The sequence below is a fragment of the Nymphalis io genome, chromosome 29, assembly GCF_905147045.1.
Source record: "Nymphalis io chromosome 29, ilAglIoxx1.1, whole genome shotgun sequence".
Classification (NCBI taxonomy): domain Eukaryota; kingdom Metazoa; phylum Arthropoda; class Insecta; order Lepidoptera; family Nymphalidae; genus Nymphalis; species Nymphalis io.
The window spans coordinates 2,824,245-2,847,001 of NC_065916.1; the positions used below are offsets into that span (position 1 = coordinate 2,824,245).

At 34.4% G+C, this 22,757-nt stretch overlaps 2 protein-coding genes across 3 annotated transcripts in view; one reads left to right on the top strand and one right to left on the bottom strand.

The window, feature by feature from the left end:
- Nucleotides 1–22,757, top strand: part of LOC126779567 (cyclin-dependent kinase 9) — a 132,125-nt gene that overhangs the window by 73,987 nt on the left and 35,381 nt on the right. The gene's annotated exons all lie outside the window — the stretch shown is intronic.
- Nucleotides 1,537–22,757, bottom strand: part of LOC126779596 (RNA-binding protein Musashi homolog Rbp6-like) — a 110,259-nt gene continuing 89,038 nt past the window's right edge. The window contains exons 1-4 of one of the 2 annotated variants that reach the window (XM_050503733.1): nucleotides 14,976–15,052; nucleotides 14,581–14,729; nucleotides 12,358–12,542; nucleotides 1,537–8,664 (exon numbers count right to left, since the gene is read on the bottom strand). In XM_050503733.1, the coding sequence (XP_050359690.1) occupies nucleotides 7,990–8,664; nucleotides 12,358–12,542; nucleotides 14,581–14,729; nucleotides 14,976–14,995 (1,029 nt within the window). In that variant the 5' untranslated portion in view covers nucleotides 14,996–15,052 and the 3' untranslated portion in view covers nucleotides 1,537–7,989. Of the gene's footprint in view, nucleotides 8,665–12,357; nucleotides 12,543–14,580; nucleotides 14,730–14,975; nucleotides 15,053–22,757 lie in introns of those variants that run through there. The other variant, XM_050503732.1, reaches the window with a different exon arrangement.

A 22,757-nucleotide genomic window follows, 5' to 3' on the forward strand; every position in this document is an offset into this window, starting at 1 on the left:
ATTTGAAAATTAGTGTGATTTTAAAGGTATTGTCACACACCGAGGCACTGCTTTATAATCAATGTTCAACAGGGTATATTTCTACTGAACACATTTTATGCTACGTCGGAAAAACATACTATAAATCTCTTTAATGAAGAAGCACTTTTTCAGACCAAAATTTGTTTTTTTTTTTAATATTTAAAATGGTCCATAGACAATGAAACAAAATATGACCTAAACAAGTGCCCTTACAGGTTCTGGTAAACGAAATCTAGTGCATCCCAGCGAATCGGGATTTTGATTAAAATAAAATCATTAAGACGAGACTAAAATATCAGTCTATCATTTGTCAAGGAAGACATGAGACGTTACAAAGTTTACAAAAAACACTTATTCCATAGTTTGTACTTCTACAGAAGATCTATATAATTTCCGTTTACTTGTTAATTAACTAACGCTATCGATGTGAACTAATTCGTTTCTTAGACTTCGATACCGTACCAAGATATAACGGGTTAAATAAAAAACGTACAAAAAATATTGTCTTCTTTCCAAACTAATATTGGTCCGTATACTACGCTCTAAAACGATGCTAGCATTTTTATCGAAACAAATATATAATAAATGAGAACCTAAAATTAAGGCACAATGCGATTGTGTCTTAAAGGTTTACGTGGGTGATATGCCTTTTATTTCAATCTAAACTACGCTAATTTCGTCTACGAGATTTGAAAAATAAATTCTTCATAAGCATCTCAAATTACTTTGTATACATCATCACATTTTATATTATGTTATAAATTAAAAACTTGTCTAAACCATTCACTACGTTTTTTTTTTTTAGATTTTAAAAACCCAGCACCCAAAACCAACTTTCGTCTATATATCTACATTGCTATATACTGGGATGCACTTTACTAGAAAGGATACTAAAAATAAAATCTAAGCAAATAACAGCAGTAGTATATGGAAGACAATACTGATCTTTTGTAATATACACCTTGATTGTTGATCACAGGGAGCTTGCCTATGTGATAAGCTTTTATTTAAGCAATATAAAACATTACGATGAACTTACTCGAGTAATAGCTGTCTATATATAATCGTATTGAACAGAAAAATGCGCCATATCTAAGAAAATTTGTGAATCGTGAAAATGAATATTTTGAAGATTCAATTGTTTGTGTAATGTAAAAGATCAAGTCAGTATTGTCCCACACTAAAAACACTGTTATGGATTCTTCGAGTCTTCCAGATGCCGCGCTTTCTTGATTTCGGAGACACCCGACTCATGCACACTTCACCGCTATAATTGCTTCGGTTAACTTCGTTTCATGCATCTATATCCAAGGGTAGAAATATCCAAACTATCCATTGATATACTAATGTCTACCAAAACTGGGGTTTATTAGGTCTAACTAAATAAATAATTAAATAAAAAAACTGGCGCCCAACATGGGACCTGAAGCTCGGTCTAATCTACATCGAATCGTAAAAATATTTGATAACTAATCGAAATGTAGGGTACGATAAAGCGATAAATGAAAGATCAGCTGTGTTTTTTACCATTTATTTCTAATATTCGACTAAGTGAAGATGAACCATAGATATTTAAAGGCGTTGAAGGAGGCGCGCGGCCGGCGCTAACGCATTCTACTGCGTCTAGCTAGGGCCTCTAGACGGCCCGGATATCTATAGACTATTACGTCTTTTTTGATAGCGACGTCTTTTCAAACGCTGCTTTCCAGACAAAAAAGACGCAGTACCGAAATACATACAGATCTACATATATGGATTGTATCTGATATCTGTTACATAACATTCAGTTAACTTAATTACTCGGCAAACGAAGCTAATTTTAAATGTGTTTTCAAGCGCATAGACAGTCTCATTTTAGTACATATAACTGTAATAAACACTGTTAGAGTTTCAGTAATATATGATTATTAATTTTCAATTACGAATAATTTAGTTTTCTTGTACCATATTACCAATTGTGTAAGTTTCACTTACGTGCTTTCGCATGAAAATATGCCTAAGAAAATAAAATTGTCTATGCCCGGAAATAATTCTGATGTATATAAAAAAAAACGAAAACTCTACTTTCATCTACAGACCCCAACTCATCCCAAGCTACGGGCATCCTTATCAGATTATACAATTAAAAAAATTGATTATATATTGCACAATGTTTGCCTATTAGCATTTTGTGGATATAAAAAAACAGCCCATATCTACGTTGTCTATGGTAAACTATTGTTTTAAGTAGGTACTACCATAAAATGCAATCAACCAAATAATAATAATAATAATATACATAAAGGAATGTAAATACAGCCTCTATTTAGGGTACAAATACAAGTTTCACGATAATTGCGATGTTATATACATATACGTAGTGTGATTATCGCGATAAACCACGACAACGCCATCTCGATACCACATTATGATACTAACTTTAGCCTTTAGAACACGTGTACTTAAGTTATTAAGAACTTTTTAAGCCAATTTCCATCGCAAAAATCTAAAAACTTTTTTTAAAATATTCGCGTCGTATCGTTTCGCGATGTGAAACACAATTTGAAGTCTATATGTGCCGCCATGTTTGAGATTTAACGCGCATTGTAGGTAACGATATATGCTTAAAAAATAGAAAACCCATTCAAGGGTGTTTATATTGGGGTTTTCAATCGGTATTACCACAGTGCGCGCACGTCTTATTAAAAGAACATGACCGCACGCCTCAAGCGGCGTATCCCACGCTCTACGTTTTAAACATATTTAAATCACATATTCCACTTATCAACAAGTGTTCGAATAATTATCACGATTATTAACTTTAAAATACAAATACCAACTCGCTACTGATTACACCAATCCTATTATACAAAAATATTGTAATATTTTGTATGCATGTGTGTATAATAATAATCTAACATGTATAGCGCGCGCTGCCGTGTCCGCCATGTTGAATTGAGCGTTCGAAAGAGGTGCAATTGTTTTTTTTTTTTAATTAAGTATTTTATCATACACGTGTCGTATAGCCGCAGCGCGCGCGTGCTGTATTAATATAATAATAATGTTATTGCTTTCGATTAGTTACTTATGTTTAATATTATATATGTAAATTTTCAAAATCACTACACTACATCACTACTCTAGCATCTGCCGTACATTTAAAACACACAACATAATTTTTTTTTTTCATAACATACTTTATATTATACCAATCCAAAAGTTGTATATTAATCCATGTATATATTATAACCTTATTAATAATTAAGAATATATTTTTACTTCTGTTTACATTGGTCCAGTAAACCTGGAATCGCGTGAAGCAATGTGGTACATCACTATCGTAATGTCACCGTTGCTGTGCTATGGCATGTATGGTGTATGGCACATGACTACTGCGAAGCTTTCGTAGATAAAATACAGAACGAACTACAACTAGGCAAGATAAGTTGAGCAAGATTAGACTTTTAGTGGATAACTTTCCAATAACCAACAACGTTCGAATTATAAAAGAAAACCTATTTAAAATGACTAGACAGGAATGTAATTTTCGTCTACGGCAATAAATTAGATTATAGCGTCGTAGTTGGCAACGTCTCCCTTTTTTATTGTCTTATCCTTATACTATTCTGGCGTATGCGGGCTTTTCTTGGCAAAACAATCTACTTTAGATCTTCCTGCCAGGGTTCCATCGCAGCCAACGGCCATTCTGTTCCGCTAAACGGCTTTATCACAATATCTATACAACGTTTCTGATTCAACGCTTCAAGGCTGCGATCATTTTAAACATCGAAAATTGTTAATTTGAGCAAAAATGCAAACTTTGGCCTATTTTTGGCAAATCAGGAAGACTGTAGTTATTAAGCGAAGCGTCACTATAAAGGTCTACACTACGTGTCTAGGTCCTAATATTTCTCTCAAATCCAATATACAATTTGGCTTTAAGAAAAATACCGTAATAGCACGTTTCACAACCAACGTGTGGCAAACGCCCGTTGAAAGAATTGACAGTGAATTTGGAAGATATTTGTTTGCGTTTACGTATGAATATACCATGCCAACCATGCCTTAGGAGATCGGAAATTGAGATTTGTTAGTCACAAAGACGCTTTTCTACGACTATTCGATGAGTTCACATGCCTCGATGAGTTCTGTCTAAGCCGACTTACCATCGCGATGACCCGCGGATACTCCCCCACTCCATTTGAAGTTTTGGCGCCCGAATTGGGACATCGTTTTATTAAAAATTAACTCTACGTAAACACAAGGTAAACTCAACGTGCAAACTAAACTATGGATTCCGTGAAATAGTAACCCAGCACAAACCTTCCCACGGTTCTATGAAATAAAACACACATTTTCTAATATTATTCATGTAATGACACATTGGGTATCTAGGTGCTCCATTACATACAAGTTATGTACGGGCAAAACACTAAGACCACTAAATACAAAACTACTTCTAAAAGCCAGCGAGCGACACTCTCATCTCACTCACCGGCTCTGTTACCAAACTAATACAAGTGTTTTAAAAAAAGAAAAAAATATAAATATTTGTTAGCGTATGAAATGCCAACAACTGTTCAGTTGTCGAAATTTCGTTGAATATACATATGGATATAAAAAATTAAGTACATATTTCTAGAGACGGGTCCGCTGCTATCAATACTTTGGCAAGATATCGAGCGGCCGCCCGCGGAGGGGTTACTAATGAAATATAAGACATCACAATAATATTATATCAACCATCTAATACTGAAATTTTCAGGGAAAAAAATGCTAATATACAAAAGGTGTTATCAATGGGCGAAGCGGTTACCGCGTCTTCAAGTGTCATTATGAAACCAAATCATAAAAAAAACATATACGATTGTCAATATTAAAAATGAATCGTTAAAACTTTGGATAGATAATATTTATAAACACTCAAAACGCAGCAATCGCAAGCAATCTCAGAAGGTTCTAACCTACTTATAATATAAAGAATACTGCTATAATAATAAGGGATGTGTATACATGTGAAATAGCATTCGAAAAATTTTGGCTTATAGAACGTTTAACTTAAAACGAAAAATAAACAAATTAAAACAAATTGAGATTCTTCCTCTTGAAGCAATAAAATAATCACAGGCGATCCTTGTTTTTCAACCTTATAAAATAAAAAGTCGTTGCCTTCATTGAAATAAAAAAAAAATCAAATAAGTCGATATAATAATAAAAAAAATACTAAAATCTTCTAAATAAACACTCTACAAGCCAAAATTTCTATAAGTGAGTCGACCGGCGAGGGAATGTGGTCGACTAAGCTACCGCATGCATAGCTCTACTCCGCCGCTTGTCTTTGCCTGGCATTGGCAAGTACATGTCACTAAGTTCAGTTGACGATTATCCTGTCTATAGTTCGTACTTGAATATACTTGTATTGTGTATGTTTAAATAATGTCTAGATAAAAAAAAACTATGATTATTATTGCTTCAATTATTATCTGCTAATTTCATATCCCTTGATAGGTACGAGATATAGACATGACCATTATCAATTTCGTTCACCTTTTAAGTACTCGAGAGTGCATACAATACTGCGGGGACCACGTCCCGAAAATTTAGTCTTAAAACTAGGAATTGCACGAACACAACCATCAATCGTCTTTTCAATATAATAATTAATATAATACTTTTTCTAATCACAGTGTTTAAGATTCGAGTATTGCTTTATAAATTCCTAACCTACAGTTATTACAGATTAAGTACTTTGTTAACGTGAATCGTTATAATGAAAAAGTTTCGCATACTGTAAACAAACAGTCAGATTTTTGCACGTCTGAATTAATAAATAATAAAAAAAAGGCTTCGTTTAAAAAATTTAAAACGAAATCACTGGGATATGTGAGTCAATATACTCACTGAGCATACATCGTTAAAAAAATTAATAATAGAAAGATTTGGCGCCCAATGTGGGACATTTTTTAAATAGTCAAAGAAAAACATTTTCTTCGCGTGGCAAAGTACGGCGTATTAGGATAAAAGCACATCAATGCCGCTGCAACGACAATCTAGGTCACTTTTCCTGCACCTACTTTCAAACAAAAGAGAATATACCTACCTAGTAATACCGAAAGCCTTTATTCACAGGCTGTATAGAGCATTTATAAAAGTGGCACCCGACGTTGGGCAAACTTTTCAGATAATAACAATTAAGTGAACCACATAGATACAAAAGAATGTTTTTTTTTTTTTAAATTTAATTAATATCCAGGCATAGACAAGCGGCCACTACAGCGGCTTAATACTTAGCTTATTGTCACGGTACACTCTTGGTGTTAGTTCGCATTCCCTTATAACTGCTAAACTAATTAATTAACGTACTCACTAAAAATCACCCATAAACGGCGCCGTGGAACCATCGAAATGAACGTTTTACGCGTTACAGCTGCCAGATATAGCATTTTTAATTTTGCTTTCGCATAACCATTTTCATTTCGGCAATTACTCGATACGGAGCTTTAATAAAAAAAAATATATACTCATAAAAATCGATTTTTCATCCACATAAATATTTTCCATAAATTTGTTTTACTAGACAATCGTTAAGTGTATTGCTACGGAACGAATGAAAATGAATTCAAAGTGTTCTAATACACGCCCAAAACGTGCATTTCATGGTTTATCTATCAAGACAAACTATTACCTCCATCACAACTTTGACATAAGATCTAATGTTGCTTGAACTTGACAGACATGAGTTGGCTTATCCGCAAATTGCAGTGGTTTTGATATATACCCATTGTGTGAAGCCTCTCAGTTTTAGGCTTTGTTTTTCGATTCTATTTTAATGTAAATAATATACAGTGATGAAATCTATGTCCGCATTATCTTTCTCTCTAGATTAACCGTTTAAATAACTTACATAATTGGATATCGCAGCAAAAATAGTTAGAAGATACTGACAATATATCAGGGCGATGAGAAATTTTAAAAACGACACCATAAGTGATCCCTTCGCGATATATATGTTTTAAAAATAAATTGAGAGAAAAAACATCAACACTTGCATTGAGAGAACATCTATATAGCTTAATCTGAATCTTGTCATATATTATGTCTAAGAAAATATGACATACAACGCAATGTTCGAAAGAAGAATGAAAATAAACAGAGCACACATCAAAATCCACTGCAATCAAGGGTATAATAACTACTTAAAACATACATACATACAATGCCATGTAATGATTGCTTTACGAGTTAGATATGTATGAGTGAGCTGCCGCTGGCGCCGCGTGACGTGCGTGTGACAGACGGACACACCGACATTAGCGTGACGTCAGCGACGTCTTTGCGACGTTCGGGTAATGTCTTTTGAATAATTTAGCCGAAAAATGTCACCGATTCGAATAAATCACAGGATAATCGTAAACCGCCGACGGATTAGACGCGGCCCGACAATCGGTACGTCATTTTGGCACAATTCTCATAAATGGCACGAAAATCTAATACTGATTCGAGTTTTACGTACGAGGGAAGATGTCGCCACCGAACGAGACGCACGTCACACGGCGCCGGACGCGCCGGACGCGCCGGACGCGCCGAGTGCGGCTCCGAGAGGATACAAGATAGCTGTCATGAGATTCATCGCGTACACTCCTCACAAAGTATAAATAATTATTATTCATCATATTGCCAACGATCGTGCACTACCTATGCTACAAACTATTACAAAATCCAAGACAAAATATAATAAGAAAAAAATCAGTTTTCTTCTTTCTCAAATTTCAAACTAAATTATCTGAGATCTTCGCCTTATATTTAACTTTAAAAAAATGCGTATTCTTCGCTTCGGGTCGCGCCGGGCCGAGCGCGGCCGTCCCGGGCCGGACGCGACCGCGGGCCGGGCGCGCGAGACCGGACGCGGACCGCGCGACGCGGCAAGACGACGCCAAATCCGAAATGAAGCGTAGGAACTGTTCGGAAAACGAAAGGGCCGCGGCTCGCTTAAATGTACATGGGCACGCCGTACATGGCGCTCCAGTCGACGCCCTGGAACGAGGACATGTCGACGCCGGCCAGCGAGTAGGCGGCGCCGAACTGCGGCAGCGCGGGCGCGGGCGCGGGCGCGGGCGGCGCCACGAGCGACGAGGCGGCGGGCAGCGCGTAGGGCGCGTAGCGGTAGGCGTGCGCGGCCGGCACGCCGCCCACGCCGCCCACGCCGCCCGCGTACACCAGGCCGCGCCCGGGCCGCAGCACGAGCCGCTTGCCCAGCGCCAGCGGCGCGGCCGCCACGGCCTCCTTGGGCTGCGCGCGCTTGCACTCCACCTTCTTGTTCTTGATCGTGTGAAAGTGGATGTCGCACACGCGCTCGACGGCCTCCTCCGAGTGGAACGTCACGAAGCCGAAGCCGCGGTGGCGCTTCGTCTGCTGGTCCATCAGCATGACGGCGTCCTCGACGAGACCGAACTGCGAGAAGTAGGCGCGGACCTCGTCGGCGGAGGTGTCCTGCCCGACGCCCCCGACGAATATCTTTTTGGTTTTTGCGGGCTTGGGGGCCGATTTGGGAGTGGCGTGCTTCGGGTCGATGCGCTTGCCGTCCAGTGTATGGACCGGCACGGCGAGGACCTTGTCGACGGAAGAGGCCTCCTGAAACGTGATGAAGCCAAAGCCGCGCGAGCGCTGCGCGCGGCGTGAGCTCAATATTATGTACTACATTCATTTATCGACGATAGTTGTCAATGTCATATAAAAATATTCCAATCCAGCGGATATACAATCCGTTAGGAGATTTACCGAAACGGTGAACATCGTAAAACGAAAAAAAAAAAAAAAACTTACAACATTAAAATACTTTTATATGACATCAACAACGAGGGAAACTCAAAAATATACTGTTAAAAGGTTCTAAATATTAACAGATACCTACTAAACCTACATTACTTGTTAATTCTGACTCAAATTCAGGGATAATGTATATACGGGTAAAAAAATTACGTTCATGCGTGTTTTTTTTTTTTAAATTAATCATCTATTCTTACTAGTGGTCGTGTATATAATATGAAATACGTTATCAAAACTATTACAGGATTTACAATCACTTTATAAAATTCACAAAAATAACTCTACCATACATTATGGTAATTTTTTTCGTATGACAACCCAAATTCGTGATAAATATATATATTATATATATATATTTATATATATACTCAAGTTCTATGCTAGCAAAATTTTTCTAAAAAATCCTACCGAGCAATCATCCTCGTGAGATTTCTACTAATTTAGAAGTATGTCAATGTTAACCCGAGTGTTGCTATACTAAAATTACTTTTTTTTTTATTATCTAAACTGTTTCATAAGATACAACCGGCAATTAGCTATATATCTAATGAGTGATGTACTTTTATTTATTATTATAAAATTATACATAGTTAGTGTTGCTGCATGCAAATTTATTAATTAAATAAAATCAAAACCAAATAAATTTCGATTCAATGTTTAATACAAAATTTATTGTGAACAAATAAAGAGTATGTATTTTAAAATGAAATACAACATAATATTTAATAAAGTCAAAAATCGATCGATTTCTACAATTTTAATGTGGATGACATATTATTATCGACAATTGATTGTATCTCACATGGCAACACCAACCTCCGAGACGGGATTCTACGCAGTTTTCAAATATTAGAAACATAAGAGGCCAAGAGTCGGAAAGTTTTTAGTCTATGCCTAACAATTTCTATAATGTTAGTGAGTCTAGCATGCTTTTATCATATTTAAATATGTTTTTAGTGTACCTAAATACTTCATCTCAACCATAGCCCAACTAGTTTACTCGTCTACGGTACCATAAACAAAAATCATTTTTATATTTTACATACATAATATTGCTCGCATATAATTTATATTTTACCTTTAATAGTATTATATATACAAGTAGGCAAGGTCACATTTCATCCTTCGAAACTTCAAATAGAAAGAATATTAAAAACGATTATTTCATATTTCTTGATTAAAAAAAAAAAAAAAAAAAAACAAAAATCTTATTAAAAAAGATAAAATACACGTCTAATATCTCACGAAAATACAATCTTCTCAGGGCCGTGTTCACCTTCATTTAATTTACCTTTTTAAATTACTTAATATAAACAATTTTATTATTCATCATAGCCTAAATATTGTTTATTATTTTATTAAAGACATTTCATAAAATTACAGTTTCGACTCACAACATCCCCATCGTGTAAGGGGTAGGGTACCAACACGCGATAGGTACCCTTAATTTTGTTCTGTAGCCTTGAACGTGTACGAAACGTTCGTGACGATCACTTAAGTAGTTAAGATGTGATAATGTAATATACAAACATACTAACTTCATTCAAAAAGCTACGTTTTTTTTCCCAACTTAGTTAACAGTAAGGAACGATTTTCGTTTGAAATCATTTGGAGTTTACCAAAGAGACTTATATTGCTTATATTTTGATAAAATATAATAAACATTCTCTAGAGTCGGGTATCAAAGCAATCTCTGTCTTTGTAAAAAAAAACATTTTGTTTATGGTACAAAAAACCAATCCGTCCTATGTCTAATCACCTAACCGCCATGACAGGCGCTGAAACACTGACCATCTTTAGTTCCGCTTCATAGTCTATGCTGTCTGAGAAATTATATTATTATCTGTGGTTGATGTACTTAATTTTAATTTTTTTAATAAAATTATTAAGGTTAAAGCTTAGAGTACTTTTATTATATACACCCATTTTTTGCAATGAATTATTACATTGTGGCTTGCAAGGAGTTGCCCTGATTTAAGTCCTCCATTATATTTTTCATCAAAGTAAATTGTATTTAATAATTAATATTAGTAAGTATGTACTAATTAAAGAGTATAACTACGGACACAAGGGACATACCATCTTAGTTTCCAAGGTAGGTGGCACATGGACATTTTAAGAGATGGTTAATATTTCTTACAGTACCAACGTCTATCAACGCTGGTTATAAATATATCTATGCCGACTTTTTTTTATGTTTTATGCAAACGAGCAGGAGGCCAAAACCTGCAACACCCGAGGGCTTAAAGGTGCGTTGCGGGCCTTTACATAGACTCTACGCAGTCAAGCTTTTGTTTAACATCTGCTGTTTATAGACAAATTTTAAACAAATCAAATATTTTTTTTTCAAGTAAGCTTTACAATAAAGCATTTTTGATACAAGTTACATTGAATCGCTCAAGCTGAACCTGCGACATTTCGGTGATGATGAGTATATAATACAAGTTATACAATGGTGCCACCAAGTCCCTTTTGTCACCAGTAACAGTAACAGCCTGATAATGTCCCACTGCTGAGCTAAGGTATCCTCTCCCTTTTTAGGAGAAGGTTTGGAGCTTATTCCACCACGCTGCTCCAATGCGGGTTGGTAGGACACATGCAGGTTTCCTTACTATGTTTTCCTTCAACGTAAAGCACGAGATGAATTATAATCATAGATTAAGCACATGAAAATTCAGTGGTGCTTGCCCGGGTTTGAACCCACGATCATCGGTTAAGATTCACGCGTTCTAACCACTAGGTCATCTCGGCTTCATCTTGCCATCATTGTTATAGTTTTTTTTTTATAAAATGTTATTACATCTCTATCGTGTTCATTTTCTTTTTTTTTTATAATACACTTGTAAATTTTATTGATATATTAAATAACTCCTTGATTTAGCCGCACTTACTTTTAGTAACTACAAAATCTAAATTTCTAAAAGTTTTATAAAAAAATATATATATTAATTTGACTAATGTATGTACATTTATTAAAAAATACTCAAAGCTTTACTACCTTATATAAAATATAAAAAAAAATTTATAAAATACGATTTATATATTTCTCGCAAAAAGAAAAAAAACCCTACAGTAAAATAACCTTCCCCTAAAAAAATGTATCGAGTTATCAAATATTAAAATAAATATGATTTAAATTTAAATTTCATTTTACATAATTGTACAAATTTAAACATTTCGTTGCTTATAAATAAGAATAAATCAAGTATTATTAAAATGAAATAAGATTGTCTGATAAAAAAAAATATATATAAAAAATATCGTTAACAGTAGATATATCAAAATAAATAGACAAACAAACATACAGATGAGATCACGTGCGGCGTACTACACGTCATAGTAATCTTTAAATCATCAGAAGAAACTCATCCAAAAGTTACTTAAAAATTGCCCTCAAATTCGACTTGACTAGATATAAAATCCACTGACCCTAACTTAATAATACTTAACATATACAATTATACATCTTAATTTTATATTACGTATAATATCAGTAAATAATTAATAAATAATTTCACCTATAACCCTTACCTGTGTGACCGGATCCTTCATGATAAGCACATCGGTGACTGGGCCAAACATAGCAAAGTATTCCCTGAGCTTCTCGGAGCTGGTCTGCCAGCTGAGACCGCCGACGAACAGCTTACTCGGTGACGGTGACGTGGTTCCTGCTGTGGTAGCCACTGGTGTTGAACGACCCGATGACGGTGAAGTCTCTGTGAGGGGTGAAGATATTGCTATTAATTGAAATTCAAATGTATATCTCTTTTGTTTAGTTTAATCTTGTATTAATTCACCAAATTAAATGACTAATTTAATCTTCTAGAAAATAGTAATAATTTATAATAATATCCTGGGACATTATTCACACACGGCCATCTGATATACTACATATACTACTTTTCTTTTGTAAATAATACTTATATAGATAATTACACCCACACTCAGGAAAAACAGACATGTACATGCACAGAAATGTCTGTCCTGGATGGGAATCGAACCCACAACCTACGCCGTGAAAGGCAAGTTTAGTTTTCATGAGCTTAATTTCTATTTATGTAGCTGGCACTAAACAACAACATTGTGAGGAAACCTGCATATATCAGTGTCAGTCAATCAGCAATGAACATCGAAACAGCTTGGTGGAACAAATACCAAAACTTTCAAATGGAGACGATAAAGTAGCCTTAGCCTAACGGTGGGACTTTTGAGTAAATAATTAGGTTAATGTAATTAACAAAAAAAGATATATGAATATACAATATGATCATGAAACAGGAGAGCAGGCAGATATCTAATGCTAGATATATAAAAAAAATTTTTCTTAAATGTACATTCATGGTAACTAATATGTTAAGTCCCTTGTGCCTGTAATAAATCTTACTCAATCCACACACATTGTGTTTATCATTTATTTCATGCTTGGCGGTGAATAAAAACTGAAGTAACCTACATGTGTTGGATGAAGATTTGCCACGTCTGTATACGTGACCCACGCAGGGTAAGCATGGTGGGGAACATTAACAGGCAGTTGCTTTACTTATTTTTTTATTTAACCTAAAAACCAGTCAGCAATAAAAAATGTATCTATCTGGCTAAAGCATTATTAGAAGGTGGGTGGGTACCACCCTCTTTCTAATAATGCTTTTAGCAGAAGGTATTTGTAAGAGCGAAATATTAAATTAATTATACAGTACAGTAACAGCCTGTGAATGTCCCATTGCTGGGCTAAGGCCTCCTCTCTCTTTTTGAGGCGAAACTTTGGAGCTTCTCCTCAATTTATTATATATAGTCTTATTTATAATATAAGAAGTATCTAAATTAGACATTGAGTAAATTAGTAGTTATCACATTACGCTAAACAAAAAAGTAATTATGCAATACTTATATAATAAAATATGTTTTATATTAAGCTTCATACATTAAGCTTAAGAAAATATCTAATTATAACATTATTTAGCCTTACTATAAACATTTCTTGATAAATTAATTCAATATGGCCTTTTCAGGAACTGGTGGATATTTATATTTCATATTTCTTGTCATTAACATAGAATATTCAACTTGGTGCAGGGCTTTGAATCAATCCATCTGGGTAAGTACCACCCACACATCATATATACTACAGTCAATAAGCAATACTCAGTATTATGGTGTTTCAGTTTGAAAGGTGAGTGAGCCAGTGTAACTACAGGATTAAGGGCCATAACATGTTAGTTTCCAAGGATGACCACTTACCATCAGATGACCCATTTGCTTTTCCAATCCTCCTACCTATTTGAAATTAAAAAATAATAATATGGGACCCACATAATAATAAAATAAATATAATTAAAAGCCTGTGTGGTTCCTTAACTTATAATCATTAGTGATACATAAAGAGACTTCTACTATTGTAGGAATGAATGTGATAGTAATAAAAATGTAGAAAGAAACATTAAACAATTGATAGTTAAAAAAATACAAGTCCTTTTTAACAAATATGTTCAATAATTTGTTAAGATGAAAATCATTTATCATTGATTCATAAAATAAAAATTTTCTTACAATTATGAGTTTCAAAAACAGTAAAGAATTATAATGATAAATGTTTATAATGTTCTTTTCATTGTTTGTATTTGATCAAAGTATAAACAAATATTTTATACAATTTAGTTGAAAACAATCACAAACAAAAGTTTCTAATTGTTTTAAATATAAGAAAGTATACTGCGTCATAACTATAAGAGGATAAATGGGTTTTGTTTAACTTACTGATTTGTTGAACAGCAATTTGTTGTTGTTGCTGTTGGTGTGCGGCTGTTGCGGCGGCGTGGGCGGCCGCCTGCGCGCTTAGCACGTGCGCCGCCAGCTCGCCGCCAACCAGACCTCCGTCTACTACCTCCAGCCCGCCCAACGCACCGCTGGAATACACCATCATCTTACTAACACAACTCACAAACTAACTAAACTATAAAATTTACGTAACGTCACGGACGACTAAGCGTCGCAGATTTGTAAATCGCGGGAAACGCTTTCTTAAAAAAGTAAAAAACAAAGAAACCAGTAAAATTTAACTTTTTTATTAGCCAGTATTAAAAAAAAATAAAATTAACTTTCAGTTGGTTTTTATTTTATTTATAAATGGTTATAAAATAAGTATTATTTACATATCGATAAACGCGAACATTTGAAAATAAAATTGAAACTAAATCAAAACTTTTTCGTTGTTATTCAAATGAATGTTGTGCTGTGTTGCGTCGCGGTCTTGTTAAATTGTCAAGTGTCATTGACAGATAATTAGACAATAGAACGTAACTTTCTTACGTTAAATTTAAACAATTAGAATTTATTATTTTTACTTTAAATTTAAATAAATATATCGTATTTCATTATCTCTTTGAGAGTGATAGTGTACAACAATTTATGCATGAAGTGAACTGATATTTATTTAGCTTTTGAAATATGAAAATGTTTCACATATTTTTTAACGATTCAAAAGTATGCTCTCAATACTTTATTCAAACAAGTATAAAGTTTGGATGTGTACCTTTGTTCTAAAAATATATTTGCGTCTATTTTAGTTTGAACATAACTTTAAAATGATTTATAAAACAAAATATATATTTGTTTTACTATTTATAAGAATATTAGTTTGAGATAGTATATCATTAGCCAGGCAAGGAGAAAATAATCTCCCATTCAAAAGCTCATGTAATGGAAATACAGCGCCGGCGGGAAGCGTCATTATTATATTGAAAATAAACTTATTCCGGTGTAGTCCAGCTGCTCCACTGAAATTACCCTCCTCCGTTGCGCATTTCATCTTCACCGGGTGGACGGGGCTGTTTCTATCTCTTTCAAACGTGGAGGTTTTCACGTAAGAAACGTATGACCTCTTTATCCACAAAGTGAACCCCTCCTTGTTCTTAACGCTCTCTCGCTTTTACACAGGGTGTAAAAGAATTCTCTTGTCGCTATGAGCTCCTAGTACATACGTGCGGTTGTCTTGAAATATTAGACTTTATTTTCGTTGAAAACTCTTTACAGGGAACACAATATGTGGCTTGACAAAAGGTATTATTAAAGTAGTATGTAATATCGAAGTTGGGTTTTTAATTTTTTATTTATTTAATTTACAGGGATTTCTAAAAAAAATGCTAATAAAACTGCACCTGCTACTTGATATTAAGAATTTTTTTATATAAATTTGTAAAAGCAAGAAATACTAAGGTCCGCTAATCGCCTGCCACAAACTTGCTTGATAGATGTCCGCGCGGTAAAGATATTTCCTTTAAGAATTCCTCCCCGACTATAAATCAGTGCTGACTCGGGCAATTTATCTTTTCAGAAAGTAATGTGGGGATCTTTCATTTCCACGATTCTTCCCACAGTTTAAATATATAATCTTGAAAAATACTTAAGTTAGTTTCGTTCTTAATTTCAGACTTTTTCCTTTAGCAAATATTTACTTATTTTATTAATTGAAACTTTGGTAATTTAATATCGTTGAAAATAATACTATGGGTTAACATTTTTTTTTTTATAAAAATAAATGATACCATATTATAAATCCTAAATTCGCTATCCGTCTTACAGTTTCAATTTGTTGACAATTATGTTGTAAAAAAACGCAAAGCTTTTATATATTTAAATACATTCAATTGGTACAAGATAAATTAATTGTTGTTCATATTTAACATTAAACAAAAAGAAATGTATTCAATGGCTAGTATTTTAAAAATAGTTAGTTGCAAAAATTATTAGACGTAGAACGAATCTGATAATTCGGTAGCAGTTGAAAACGGTAGAAACGAGAAAGTGTAGCAATTACGTCAGTAATTGTCAAAATGTCATTCAATGAAATCAAATGGTCAACAGATACATTTAATGTCGTACAGATTTATCAGGCGTCCATCTTGTTTTTTAGATCAATATTTTTTTGTTAATTTGTCATCACTTGTTCGTTGTTTATTCAAACAAATTTTGTAAATTAATTTTTGTAATAAACAATTTGTTTTGATTATAGATTGTATTTTGATAAACACACTTACCGATCAGAAATCTATTACGAATAGTAGTGCATAAGTTTGAAGAGAACAGACAAAAGAATTTTAATTTAAAAAAAAAAAAGTGAATTTGTCAATTTTACTATCCGCAAGCAAAACCAATAGTTTTATGAATATAGAAATTGCCCTAATACAACCTATTGTTCATTTGATATTTAAAAATACAAGCGATAAATATCTAAGTAATAGATCGAACTTAGTTAAATAAATTCAGTTGTGTCTGATATTGAATGAAAATTTGGCTTAATGTTTATATTAACATATACAAATAATCCTAATTAATGTAATGTGTCGTTTTAATTTTGTCCCAAGTTTTTAATTCTTATATATTTTCGATATAGAAACTTTTTAGTAACATGAATATTTCGACGAAGCAATAATACCTAAGCGTACATCAATTAAGTAGATGTGTGTAATATACTTCTTTTATTAAAACCCGACACGAATACTATCAAAAGCTTTGTAGGTAAAGCGGTACGTAAAATTAATTGTTCCGTATTTCCGCGTCTTTGTTGCCATGTAACTGTTAAAATGGTCTATTTAGTGAAAACTTGCCGCAAAATTGTTTTGCTAAAGAATTTAATAGCACTCTCATTTACGATTACGTTTTTAATTTAACCTTTTGAATGGCGCCCTGTAAGCGTTTAAGTGAAACGAGTTTTTTGTGAAATTTTTTGAGTAGTAAAGTGGAGAGAATCAGTAACCTTTGCAACCGGATTGTAGTGTGAATTACACTTCAAATGTAATGGAATACGCTCCAGCGGGATCCACTCAACGAAAACTCATGACAACGGCACGAATATTTTGCAGTTCGCTCCGTGATACGTGCGCGGAGAGCATCGGCGGGGTCACTGACCTATAACCTAATTCCCAGGCATTGACCATAGACAAGGTTCTGTTTAATCGTAATCGGATATAGAAGGTAAAAGTGCTTGATCGAATTGTAAAAAAAATGCACAGATAATGAATAAACATTTTTTTTTTCTAGTGGAAAATCGATAGTTGATTGAGGGTGGCGTTCATTGAGGGCGTGGAAGGGGAGGTCGGTCAGCGGTCGGAGGGGTTGGGGTGGTTTTGGCGCGTGCGCGAAGCAGCGGGGCGCGGTGGTCGGCCACGCTGCCTCACGCGCTGCCTCACACGCTGCTCGACGCCCGCCGCCGCCGCCTCGCGCGTCTCTGCCATATTGTCCTGTCACAGCAGTACGTACATGCTACTGCTGCGTCGGGACAACCCGGCTGATTCGTTGCATTTGCATCACAAGGGAACAACGGGATACATTCTAAAAATGAACGTATATATTTTTTTCTGTGTTGTGCCTTTATTATCTGTTCACAGGTCTTGTTGTTTTAAGGGAGCGGCGAATACTTGGTCTTCGATCGACGACGAGTGTCAGTGCCTGAGTGTTGTGCTTGCTTTTTGTGGAAGTGTTAATGCATGTATATTATATTACAATCAATGGGTTAAAGGGTATAGTGATATTAATGGTTTATGACTGCCAGAGGGTGAACGTATCGAGCGGAGTAATGCGCATGCGGGCGCCATCTTTGGCTGCATCCGTCGGCGCCACGGCCATCTTCTTGGGGTGGACGTGCGAATATATTTGATCACTTTTAGGCTTTTGTTGCTATGGGGTATATTGTGAAAGGGAGTTATATTATTAATTTAAAATATACAAATTTATAGTTAATGAAGCTAATCAGTGTAAGTCTTTCTTAAAATATTTAGATTACACCGCTCGAGTTTAACGTTCGCATTTTTGGTAGGTGATTATGACATAATAAGATAATTAACTTTTTAAAATTATGTCCACAAAGGCTGAATCAATTGTATCTTAAACACTTTGATTTCGTCCATCAAACAAAAAAAAAATTATGTCATAAGTACGTAATAATTTTGCCAATAGACATAAATTTTCTTTTAATAGTTTTTTTCAATTAGTAGTACATTGTTTATGTAGTAAATAAAAATATAAATTAAATGTCAGTTTAGTTTTTAAGCAAATTTTTTTGAAGGCCCATGGCTAACGTATACGTTTTTTGAGAAAAGAAATATATTTATCAAAATTAAATCGTATGGTTAAAACATGTATAAGTTTAATTAAACGTTCAAAATTAAAATAATGTATTTATCTAATCAATAATAATTTACATTCATGATTTTTCTTGAGAAAATAAAAATATTTTTTTAAAAAAAATATACTTTTATTTCTTTTTAAATTTAATCATTTAAGCCATTGACATTATACATTTTAATTAAAAAAAAAACATATATAAAGATAATTAAAAACAATAAATTAGAAAAATATTATATTGCATTTAAATAGTTCTACTAATAGATTTCTGTAAGCCATTTAATTTTCTTGTCACACATCCAACTCACAACATTCCAAATCTTACATCAAACTGTTCAATTATTATATTTCATTCAGATATAACAACCGAGATGGCCTAGTGGTAAGAACGCGTGAATCTTAACCGATGATCGTGGGTTCAAACCCGGGCAAGCACCACTGAATTTTCATGTGCTTAATTTGTGTTTATAATTCATCTCGTGCTTAACGGTGAAGGAAAACATCGTGAGGAAACCTGCATGTGTCTAATTTCGTTGAAATTCTGCCACATGTGTATTCTACCAACCCGCATTGGAGCAGCGTGGTGGAATAAGCTCCAAGCCTTCTCCTCAAAATGGAGAGGAGGCCTTAGCCCAGCAGTGGGACATTAACAGGCTGTTACTGTATTCAGATATAATATAATACAATATTAAATATGTAAATAAATGTCAGTTTAACGTAACTTAATATGTTACAGTTGGTTTAATCAATACATTACGTAGAGTAATTAAATATAACGTTCATTACATTGGTGTGACTGTGAACACACCCTTCAAATAAGGGTTATGTTTCGCAAAATTTTCCATTCGGGAATCGATTCAATTCACTTAGTTCATTGTATCACGATTACATACGTAACTACACTTGACTGTATTTAAACATAAGATTAATGCAGACTAATATTTTTACTATATCTTATTTTTATCTTGTGTCATATTTTATCTGTAATCCGTTCGGTGTTACCTTACTCACACAGCTTTCTGGTATGCTGTCAAATTAAATTGATATAATCAAAGACGTTAAGATGTTACCATAGACAATTGACTACTTTATTTCACTTAGGCATATTCTAAACATTATAATATTTACGTAAAACTGATATAGTCATCACGTTTATTAGTGGTAGAGCCATGGGCAAGCCCGTCTAGGTAGGTACCAGTTATTCATCAAATATTCTACCAAAACATAGCAATAATTAGTTGTGTTCTGTTCTTGTTAGAAAAGTTAGTGAGCCAGTGTAACTACAGTCACAAGGGACAATACATCGTATGTAAAACATACCGCCTGTTCTAAGGAATACAAATATACCTACTATGTATGTACAGCTTGTACTAGGAGCGGGAATGAGTTTTACATTTCTAGGCACCCTTACACCATTAGCCCCTAATTCCTAAAGTGGTTGGCACATCATGTATGTAAGATAAATGTGTCTTACAGTCAATGTCTATGGCTGATGGTGATCACTTACCATCAGGCCCTTCGATCGTCTGGCAATCAATTATATATAAAAAAAGTTTTTATTCAATAGAAGAGTAACCTTAAATTATCACGGAAGTTAATTCCTCCGCAGTGCTATTCTATAAATACTAACTGCGTAACTCACACGTGAAATGTTGAACACCGATTTATTTACAGGATTTAGTGGTCTGAGGACCAATTTATTTCTCAAATAAATGGAATAACTTTTTAGAGCTGGGTATTTTCAATCATTTACTTCGGAACAAATTAAATTCTTTTAACAATATAAAGTGTGATTTATTTACCTACTAATTAACTATATACTAATTGAGATATTGGGCAGTATATCACGAGGTCCTGGGTTCGAACCATATGTCGGACCCTTAAATTAATTAAGTTTTGTATGTCGATTATTCTTAGTAGCAGCCCGGCGTCTGTAAGTTGGAAGTGTGTACACTCCGATGCCTCAGAAAGCAAGTAAAGTCGTTTGTCCAAATCAAATAGATTAAGATTTTCCTATAGACAATTTACTACTTTTTAATTATTTGACGTATTACTACCAAATATACAGATATCGAAAATAATTTAATCTTGCATTTAATTATTTACTATATTAAAGCTGTTTATGCGTGGAAATTGGAATGGTATTTATAGAAATCTATTATGAGGGGCCCTTTCTTATGAAGGCTGTCCTGGATGCCTTTCCCTAAGTCCGGCCTTATCCTAGAAGTAAAGTACGGTATTTTTTTTTTTTTTTTTTTTTTTTATAGAATAGGACGGTGGACGAGCATATGGGCCACCTGATGGTAAGTGGTTACCAAACGCCCTTAGACATTGGCATTGTAAGAAATGTCAACCATCGCTTATAGCCAATGCGCCACCAACCTTGGGAACTAAGATTTTATGTCCCTTGTGCCTGTAATTACACTGGCTCACTCACCCTTCAAGCCGGAACACAACAATATCAAGTATTGCTGTTTTGCGGTAGAATATCTGATGAGTGGGTGGTACCTACCCAGACGAGCTTGCACAAAGCCCTACCATCAGTAAATGGTATTACCATGCGTGAATTCTAAAATGATATAATTTTTAATAATGCGATTGAGTTACACAGAATAGCTCAAGTAATTTAACACGAAATGGTAAAAGAAAAAAATAATAACATAAAGATTACAGATAAGTTTTTTATTTGAATACTGGTTCATTGAGGTTTTATTAGTTAGGATACTGTCTAAATACAAAAGTGGGTTCAGCAGTTAGCAGACTAAACGATCAGGTGTGACCAGAAATTTCAAAGAATTTTTTGAACGGAACTGAAAAGATACAAAATTGGAACAAATGGCTTATTTACTTGATAGTTTTAAATTAAAAAAAATTACGAAAGGTCTCACGTAAAAGAATTGAAGTTTCAGCGACTCGTACTTCTAACTTGAGTTTGAGTGCTCTAAATTGTTCACCACTAAAAGACTGGCCATGAGTAATGTTCGGAAAATTCGGAAAAAAAGTTAAGTTCACGAAATTTCAAACACACGACAGTACCAATTGATGACTAGGGAGAAATGTGTCAATCGAGATTGATAGTAAAAAACCGTCCCGAGAAGATGACAACGCCTTTCCTCAGCGCTCATTAAGGGATAGTTTTTATCTCGCTTTTTTGTTTAACGGAACTATACCGAGTTCATTAGTCTATTTTTTCGTCTTCTATATTGAGTCGATGTTGCGAAAAACTTTTATAGTTATTTATAATTAAATTTGTAAACCTTAACTAGTTTCCCCAGGACGACAGGATTTTATCTTCAATTTGATTGATTGAAATTTCAATTATACGTTAGTTCGACTATTCTGTAGTTGTTTAAGAAGTATCCCATAAAATAAATCAAATTATCTATGCTCGATGATCTTATCGAAAGCTTAGCTATTAAAATTTATTCTCTCCCTTTTCGAGGAGAAGGTATGGAGCTTATTCCACCACGCTTCTCCAATGCGGGTTGGTGGAATACACAAGTGGCAGAATTTCAGTGAAATTAGACACATGCAGGTTTCCTCACGATGTTTTCTTTCACCGTCAAGCACGAGATGAATTATAATTACAAATTAAGCACATGAAAATTCAGTGGTGCTTGCCCGGGTTTGAACCCACGATCATCGGTTAAGATTCACGCGTTCTTACCACTGGGCCATCTCGGGCAGGTATCTCTTCATATATTCTACTGCCAAACAAACCGGCCAGTATACCTACAGGAATACTTAAGCTTTAATATGTTAGTTCCCAAGGTTGGTGCTGTATTGGAGACGGATTATTAATATTTATTACA